This window comes from Periophthalmus magnuspinnatus, chromosome 6, assembly GCF_009829125.3.
Source record: "Periophthalmus magnuspinnatus isolate fPerMag1 chromosome 6, fPerMag1.2.pri, whole genome shotgun sequence".
NCBI classification, from domain to species: Eukaryota; Metazoa; Chordata; class Actinopteri; order Gobiiformes; family Gobiidae; genus Periophthalmus; species Periophthalmus magnuspinnatus.
In genome coordinates this window covers 29,859,334-29,868,911 of record NC_047131.1, presented here as the reverse complement: position 1 = coordinate 29,868,911, position 9,578 = coordinate 29,859,334, and the positions used below count along the sequence as shown (strand labels likewise).

Genomic DNA, 9,578 nt, shown 5'->3' with positions numbered 1-9,578 from the left:
TCGATGAAACGTTCTGCACCGACAAAGACGCCTACGAAGGTTTGAACTTTGAGAGAGTTTAAACGAGAGAGAAATGTGAGAAAATGTTAACGCCTGTGTGAGAAAAGTGTATAAAGTGTGTGGTGAGGGATTTTACAGCAAAAAACATATAGAAATATTGTAAAAAATAAAGCTGATACTTCACAGATTTCACCTATTTCGGGTTATTTTTAGACCAAAACCCCCGCAATAAACGAGGGACCACTGTATTTCACATATAAATCGCATCTGAGTATAAGTCGAACCCCTGAAACTATGAAAAAGTGCAATTTATTGTCAGCAAAATATGGTACTTTGATAATCCTGTCATTATATATCATCATATTTTGACAAAAGCTTAGTAAAAGTTATAGTAATCTGGCCAAATGTGATGCCCTCATGAGTTCAAATCTAATCACATTCCTACACAGATGTAAACTTTCAGATACATGACTCCACCGCTATTACTCAACAGTGATCTTGCAGTTTTAGCGTGGGCTGGCGACTCGTTTGTTGACACTGACCACATGGTGTTATGGGAGAAATAGGGGTCTGACTTTTACCCCTGACCTGACCTCATCCCGGAACGCAACACCCGCACTAAGACAGAAATATACATCCTGGTACATAAACACACAGTTACGCTATCTATCTTATATTTTTTACATTTTTATTTTGGTTTTATTCGTATGCAACAATTAATATTCATAAATACATTTGCACATTCAGCTCACCACTACAAATTCCTTAACAGAATGAAAAATAATAATAAAAAACTTTGACAACAACAGGAAATTATTAGCGTAAGCCTTGCATCTCCCCTATGTACATACACTATTTGATCACAAAGTTAAAAAACAAAGATTTTTTTCACATTATAATAAGCGCTTCATTAAATTATTCTAGCATTTCATTAAAAAAAGGAAATATAGGGTCTTATTAAATTAATAATAATAATAATAATAATAATAATAATAATAATAATAATAATAATAATAATAATAATAATAATTAATAAAGTGCTACCCAACCCAGCTGAAAAATTTGGAGAGGCAAAATTTCTTTTAACAGTCTGAGCTGAAATCTTAACATTAAAACACAGCTTCATAAAACATATTTTTTCAATCAAAAAGGATCTAGAATTTTATGGAAATACTGAAATTCACTTCTTCAACATTTAGGCAGGGATTGTGTCAGTTCTGCTCCATGCTAAAATTTGACTCCACTCTGTAAATGCAAATAATAAAAGAATCAAAATAACGACCAAAAGAAGAAAAGGGACAGTGTAAAACAAATGCATATTAATTATTACAGACTTACAGTATTTGTATTTATTCAATGTGTTTTAGGTTTTATGTTGCACTTTATCACCAAAATAAGTTCCTAGTTTGTGTATTGTGTTCACAAACGATGGCAATAAAATGATTCTGATTCTGATTCTGACTTGCACTGATGTATTATGACCTGTATCTATGCCTTTATGTACAACGCTGTGGTCCAGTTTACATTTTCCACATCAATAACGTCGTCTTTGACTTGGTTTTAGTTCAATAAACGTTCAACGCACGCACAAGGTCAGTGTTGACTTGACTTGACTTTATTGTCCCCGGGGGGAGATTCCTTTCCACATACACAGAGCGCGTCTGACATACACGCAGATAAACACCCAACATCACACTCAGAGTTTATAGGTGTTTAACCAAAACACCTATAAACAAACAGGATGTGCCTTAACAGACGCTGGGACAAGTGACTACACTGTGTTCCCCGTTCAATGAGCTCACGGAACAATAAATAACAGAACAGAATGAACGCGTTAGGATCTGCTGCCACCATGAGGAGATGTTATGGAAAACACAATTCCAGGTACTATCCCAAACCGGCTCAACGCTTTCACTTTAATATAACGCTATGTCCTTTACCGATAAGACATAACTTATACAAAAGAAAGACTGGTTTAGTGGTTTAGTCTTGAAATTTTACCCCTTATTGTCAAAAACGATACTTACACATCCTTGTTCCTCATGTGGTTGTTGTACTGCAAAATTGGGGGAATGCTTTCTTCATCGTCTGGTACCTTTAGACACAAAAATCAAAGCAAAAAAATAAAATAAAAAATCTGATCAGAAATAAAGATGTTATTGCGGAATATGATAAGCTTGATGTTTATTTAAAGGGCCCGTATTACACTATGTTTTAATGTTGTTTCCTCATCACACACAGACCTGGAGCTGTGTTTTGTTTCAATCGCACATGTTTAACACACAAACTCTGCACAAACAGTCTGTTCCACCTTGTGATGTCATATGGTAATAGAGGAAGTGCTCCACTGTGTCCACACATCTTCACTAATTTGGATAATCTCAGCCCTGGAATTGCTGATATCTACTGAACAAAAGGTAAAATGTAGCTGTTAACTTGAGATGTACAGACTAAATATACTCAAACACAACTCCAGGTTAGTTTTTGACGAGGTAAGAACATTATAACGCGGCTAAAAGCTCACAGGAGTTCATTTTGCGTAATATAGGACCTTTAAAACAGACTGGAGTAAATATATCTGCACAGACGCCTCCTACCTCCCAGTACGGCTCGTCGTCAAAGCAGTTGTCATCAGCGGGATCCCCCCAGATGGGTAAACGTAAGATAAACCCTGAAAATAGACCAATATCATTACTGAACACGAAGCAGTAAACCAGTTAGTCTCTCATTTTTCACTTTGCTTTCTACGTTTTAGGTAAGTAATGGCAAATTCTGCTCACCAACGATGAGTCCTCCTCCGATGCCAAAGCACAGAGCTACACAGATGCCCGCAGCCTGATGTCCTCCCTGTTGGGTGGGCACCATGTCTTTGAACTTACCCTCAAAGTCAAAGGTGTTAATGAGTCTGTGAGAAATAAGAGAAGCTACTTTAGAAAAAAAAACAACATATCTCTTTTCTATTGTTTATATCTTTGGATTAAAACTAAGATCATTTTCTGGTTTTAATCTGTAAAACTACTACGACTTAAATACTTAAATTCACTTTGCAGATATGTTTTTTTTTTCAGGTGGAGCGTAAACCAGCGGCTTTTCTCCAAGAAGATGTTATTACTTTGTCAGGAATGATCTATAGTATGTCATTGAACCTATCTATCGCCATGGAGACAAGCAGGCAACACCACCAGTCCAAGTTATAAGTCAGATCTGTGAAGATTCGACCCCCCTTTGAGTACGAATAAATATTTTTCAAAGCAACAAAACCGCTGTAATTGAACACACGCAAAATTCAAGCAATCACATCTCCACAGAGACGAGCGGTTGGCCAGCACTCCACGAGAAAAGTTACATAGTGCGTCTTTAAGATCCCTCTCACCCTTCATGACCGTAGACGCTCTCGGACGCCGCCGCAGCTGTGATGGCTCCCACGATTCCCCCGATGAGCCCAGGCACCGCATGGAGGTTATGGATTCCACACGTGTCTTGGATTTTAAGATGTCTCTCCATCAAAGGCTAAATAAACAAACATATATAGGAGTTACAAATGATGCTAGGAAGAGAAACGAGTGTAAAAGAAAAGAGAGACATGCAGACGGCGTACAGTGATGTAGACGAAACCCAGTGTAGAGATGATCCCAAGGAGGAATCCGACGATCAGGGAGCCATAGGGCATCAGCATGAACTCGGCAGCCGTTCCCACAGCCACGCCTCCAGCTAGAGTAGAGTTCTGGATGTGCACCTGAAAAACATGAAATTGCACTTAACCTGGGAGAACAAATATGTGTTTTTTTTTTTTTGTTTGGTTTAGTTTCTTTATTATTACCATGTCTAATTTGCCGTGTTTTTGCGTGAGACTGGAGATCGCCACAGTTGTGAGTACACAAGAGGCTAATGCTAAATACGTGTTAATAGCTGCTCGGTGTTGGCCGTCTCCGTGGTCAGTGATGGCGGAGTTGAAGCTAGGCCAGAACATCCACAGGAAAAGTGTACCTGAAAGAATTTTTAAAAAACAATTAATTATTTCATTAAACTATCAATTATGTGTGTGGATAAAACATACCAATCATGGCAAACATATCAGAGTGGTAGACGGAGCCATGCAGACGATCGCTCTGGTCCAGGTTTGGTCGGTAGAGCATCCACGAGATGGTGAGTCCATAATAACCTCCAAAACAGTGGATGACCATGGAGCCTCCAGCATCTCTGGCCTAAATGAAGGAACAGCACTGTAGTTTTTGTTGTTTGCTGTAATTTCCAGATAAATGATTAAATTGTTGTTGAATATATGAGTGGGTGACTTGCCGAAAAGTTCATATAGCATAATTTAAAGTGTAGATCACAATTTTATGATGATTTAAATGTGCTTCATGGGGCTTATGCTTCACTGTGATTGGTTAAATCCACTTGTCACTCAGAATGATAGAGGCGGACCAATAGGAATGCTTGAAAAAAGGTTTGCATTTGAGCACAGAGCTGCTTTAAACTGAGAAATATCAAGTCATGAAAATAGAATACAGTTGTCCCTCACTATATCGCAGTTCACCTTTCACGGTCTCGCTGTTTTACTGATTTTTTTTGGTGTAGTTTTTCATGTTTTTTTACATCATCTGAACGTGCATTGTGTTGTGCGTCCTGATTGGCTGTTGGACTGTAGACCATTGTCCATCAGTCTCCTCCGTGTCTCCTGTACAGTACAGAATGTGTTCAGACAAATTTACATAAACGTTGGATCGCAGTGTGACTCTGAAGTGCTGTACGTTTGCAATTTGTTTTCTCCCCGACAAAACCCACAATGTCGATGAAACGTTCTGCACCGACAAAGACGCCTACGAAGGTTTGAACTTTGAGAGAGTTTAAACGAGAGAGAAATGTGAGAAAATGTTAACGCCTGTGTGAGAAAAGTGTATAAAGTGTGTGGTGAGGGGTTTTACAGCAAAAAACATATAGAATAATTGTAAAAAATAAAGCTGATACTTCGCGGATTTCACTTATTGCGGGTTATTTTTAGAACATAACCCCTGTGAGGAACCACTGTATCGTCATAGGAATCAGATCACTTTTCAGTTTGTATTGCAGTATTGCGCTGTCCTACTTGAATGTCAACGCTGTACAGAAAAATAGACCACTTTTTTTCTCTTTGATCTTTTAGAAACATTGTAAAGGAACAAATGTGCAGAGAAATGTGCATTGACTGTATAAAGAAGTGGACTAAGTTCTCCGAGTATCATAGCAACCAAAGAGCCAATCCAGAGCGAGGCTGTTGAAGGTAACGCTGTCAATCAAACCTGTTGCTAACGCTAGCGGGGGTGACCTTTGGGAAAAGAAGGTGCTTGATTTGTCTGTTTTTAAAGTTCATATCTTGTTTTATGAACAAAATAGCAAAATAAAAACATCAGAATCGTGTAGAGTGGGACAATATGAAAATTTTAAGCCCAAAATGACAGGCTTGACAGCAGTAATTATGAAAAGAGAAGTGAGTTTTTCAATGGAAAGTGAACCGGAGTGAGTCGATAGAGCCGAAACCGCGCCCATGCTCACTTTCTATTCGGCACGTGGCGGCTAGCAGGTTAGCTATGTCCACTTATATACACAATCTATGGCAGAGCTACAGTTTCAGAGGGACTTACATGAATAAGACTGAGGATGATGAACTCTTCAACAGCAAAAAGAGTGATTCCAAACAGAGTGAGCACCATGAGCTGGACAGGACTGACTTTACCCAGCACCGCTCCGTAGGCGATCAAACACCCGGCCACACAAAAGTCTGCGTTGATCAAACTGCAGAGAGAGACACGTCGGAGTTAAAACATACAAACATCTAGTATCCATGTCTAATTTACCTATTAAACAAATGACTCAGCAGGGCTCAATAGTTACATTTCATGAAGATTTGACTTTCTGTTTAATCTACAAACTGTCTCCAGACATTTGTTACACTCAATAACAAAACTGTAGACGTCAGACTGGTTTCTCTACCTCCGTTTATTTTTTACTCTGAAAATATGCAGGTGGAAACAATTTCTCATGTCCTTTTTCCCCATGTACCTAAACAACAGCAGCCTGCAGTCAACTTCTTGAGTCTTGGTAGGACATGAATGAAAAGTGACTTATTATTGTAAAGAATACCACTGCTATTCAGATTTACACACAAAAGAAAGCGAAACACCCACTTTTCCACTCCAATTTTGATCTTTCCATCTGTGTAGTCCAAAGAGTGGAACCAGCCCTGCATCAGAAGCGCCCACTGGAGTCCGAACGCCGCGATTAGGAAGTTAAACCCCACGGCGCCAAAACTGTAGCGCTTTAAGAATGTCATCAAGAAACCAAATCCAACGAAGATCATCACGTGCACATCCTGGAAACCTGGAGGAACAAATATGGAAATGCGTTAGATTAGTAAAGCGCTACAATGAGGAAACTTTACATGTCATTTTTTCAGGCGATTTGCCAAAAGTGGGAGGAGAATGAGGGCAGACGGATCTCAAGGTCTGTACTTTTTGCTACCCTCATGTATTTGCTTACTGCCCGGTGTCATTGATAGGTTTAGATGACACAAACTGATATCAAATTTAAAATGTAGAGAGACACTTTATGGACATGGGATTTTCAACAAAAAACGTGATTATTTTGAAATTTTTTTTTTTTTTTTCAATTTGTATTTAATTTATATGTTCACTTTTTTTGTTTTATTGTTAAAAGAATAAGTAAATAGCTTTTTTTTTTTAGAGGACATAGGCTGTTATCATTCAAAACGTAGAATATTTTGTTGTAAATTGTTCATTGCTATGCCAACAATCTAAACTTTTCAACTTTTATAAACCTGTAGATTGGCAAAATTAAAAACAACAATAAAAAGTTTAAAATTTGGTGCTCTTTGACTCCTCTTGTAGTTATGTAACACATTGCACAGTAACTCTTGGCTTGTCCCACCAAATGTCAGTACAATGGATAGGAATGTTTGCACCTATTGTCCTGAGAGGATAAAAGACCTCGTAACTTAAGCACGAGCGCATACACACAGCTCTGCAGACAACAAACCATGTCAGGAATAACATTTATCACTGGACATCCAACACCATAACAGAGATGGCGTCTTGATAATATGGTCATTGACACCACAAGATGTACTTCTGCTGTACAACACAGTGTAACCGCACCCATGCCACATACTGAAGGACAATTAACAGGTTTTTTTTAATCCGAATTGAAGAGATGTGCAATTAAAAGTAGTATTTGTTTTGGTTGCGTTATAGAGAGGAAATGATGCCTGAAGTATCCCAAGGGAAAACACTTGCATCTTCAGACCTTTGTCAGCAAATTGGAACAACTTGTTTTGTAATTGGTTCATTATAAATACAGAGTCATGACAATGTAATAACATGAAAGGCGTGAGCGTAAAGGAAACGTTATGGACAAATGTATTCACTCACATCGTCAATATCTGCATCTGCGCCTACGTCTTATATGAAAAAAAAAATCATTTATACAATTTAAACAGTTGCTTTTATAAAATAACTTTGTTTGGATTGCTGGTTTGCTCTGAAATTTATGAATAGGTATACTGTATAACTATATTTGTTTGCATGCATGTCCAATATATCTGTATACATATGCAAAACGTGTCCGCATGCAAACCTTAAAACTGTACTGTAGGAGTAAATAAAAATAAATAAGAATTGGAAAAAAAGAAGAAAAAAATGCTTTCAGGACTAAACATCTGAAATATTAAATACCATTAATAAAAAAAACAAAACATAAATTCTCCCTCCTCCTTTACATCATAATGTATAAAAAAGGTCAGACTTACTTGGATATCGGAAGTAGAAGTCATTTTCTATGTCACTCGAAATATTCTCGTGTTTCCTGAGCTCTACCCAGTGTGCGTCCGACTCCCCATCGTACCGGATAAAAACACCAAAAAGGATAATCATTGCTATTTGCCAAACAAAGCAAATAGCTGGAAGACTAATTCGCACATTTGTATTTTTGGGGCCGTCACACATTTCCCTAAAACTCTGAACGGAACCCATTTTTTAGATTGTTTTAAAGTTTCTAAAGTATAGGAAGAAACAACTTTAGCAGTCTTAAACAGCTGCATTAATGCTGCTCACCTTTGAGGATGATCTTAAAGGGAGAGCTGCTGATGACCCTCCCAGAGACACACCCCCAGAGACAATGACTCAATGTATACCCTGTGTCTCAAGGACTCCAAGGATAACTGCTGAACTGTGCAATCTAATATCATTTAAAACAAATATGTATTAAATTCTCTGTCAATACTATTATTAAAAATATTTTAAAAAACCCACACAATTACAGCCACCCTAAACACAAACGTAACTCAATCATAACTTGCGTAACTCAATCAAAGTATTATCCTTACTATTCCATTGTAAATAGAAGAGCAGATCCTTTGACACTAGTTATGATTAGTTTGACTGACAGACAATGCACAATGTATCACATGACACTGAACAATGAGAATCCTATTTTTTTTTATACGTCATTCACTGAGCTCCACATGTTGTGCCTGAAGGAGGACGATGCAGGTGATGTGTGTCGTCTTTACCTGTATGTACTCTCACATGTGTTTGTACGAGGGGTGGGAGGGGGAGGGGCTTCATATCTACAAAACACAAACTAAACAATGACATTTCAAACAGAGAATAAGAAATCCTGAATGAGCCACAATCCAGAGTGGAAAGTGACTCGTTATACCATTTAAAATATTTGTAACTGAGGGTAGGCTTCTTTAAAATTCATTGTATATACACTTTTCAGAAGTAAGTAAATCCTAATGTGGGGATTTTATTATTAGTAGTAATTGTGTGTTTTAAAAGATGCAGGCTGAGCACTTCTCAAATGGTGTAAGTAAAAGTCTGACTAAACCATGAAAATGTATCTAAAGTGCAATCACACAAATCAAACAAATAAATAAGATAAATAAAAATGACTGTGATAAAACACTTTTGTTTAAATAATCATTTTGTGTAAAAATAGGCTACTTTTAGTTCACATTTTGAGTTCTAGACAAATGTAAGTGAACTATTCAGTGAACAGTAAATATTGGACAGGTAAAGTGACTTTCTTCACTTCACATTTAACCTTCCTGCGTGTCCTGAAGTCAGTAACCTCACAGCCAACTCATGTTAAAGATGCACTATGTAACCTTTCTGCTGAAGGGGCAACCACCTGCTGGTCACTGCTTTACCTGGAATATTCCACAGTATAGGAACATTCATATGGAACGTTACAGGACAGTGAACACCAAACACACATTCCATATACACATCTTCTAATCCAGTCCCAATTTAGTGCATGCGATTAAGATCTATAACTATAACTCTAAACCCAGTCTAACCAGGTAGGAGCAAATAGTGTCGTTATTATATTTTATTTTTCATATTGTTCAAACTTCTCAGAAAATTATAAATAGTATTACTGAGCTACATCAAAGATTTGTAAAGTGAATAGCGTAGCAGTTTGTTTGTGAGTGCAGCAGGTGGACATAAAAGCATTTTGTACTGGAACAATGACTCCCAAAGGAGAGTCTCATTAAAAAGACAGATACTCACCTGCCT

At 37.6% G+C, this 9,578-nt stretch overlaps 1 protein-coding gene across 1 annotated transcript; it reads right to left on the bottom strand.

Moving 5' to 3' along the window:
* Positions 1–1,087: 1,087 nt before the first annotated feature.
* rhcgb (Rh family, C glycoprotein b) lies at positions 1,088–8,093 on the bottom strand. The gene is made up of 11 exons (XM_033968454.2): positions 7,805–8,093; positions 6,168–6,360; positions 5,625–5,775; positions 4,058–4,205; positions 3,821–3,987; positions 3,599–3,736; positions 3,374–3,510; positions 2,781–2,905; positions 2,598–2,671; positions 2,028–2,095; positions 1,088–1,245 (listed from the first exon to the last, which is right to left on the bottom strand). The coding sequence occupies exons 1-11, from the start codon at positions 8,025–8,027 to the stop codon at positions 1,212–1,214; spliced, it is 1,458 nt and encodes a 485-aa protein (XP_033824345.1). The 5' UTR covers positions 8,028–8,093; the 3' UTR covers positions 1,088–1,211.
* Between the last annotated feature and the right edge of the window lie 1,485 nt (positions 8,094–9,578).

Bases quoted from the DNA above. Each gene is read 5' to 3' on its own strand.
- rhcgb (XM_033968454.2), bottom strand. From the start codon at position 8,027: ATGGGTTCCGTTCAGAGTTTTAGGGAAATGTGTGACGGCCCCAAAAAT. The intron at 6,361-7,804 runs GTAAGTCTGACC...TTGTTCCTCCAG, and splicing joins CTTCTACTTCCGATATCCAA to GTTTCCAGGATGTGCACGTG. The intron at 5,776-6,167 runs GTGGGTGTTTCG...CTCTCTCTGCAG, and splicing joins ATCAAAATTGGAGTGGAAAA to TTTGATCAACGCAGACTTTT.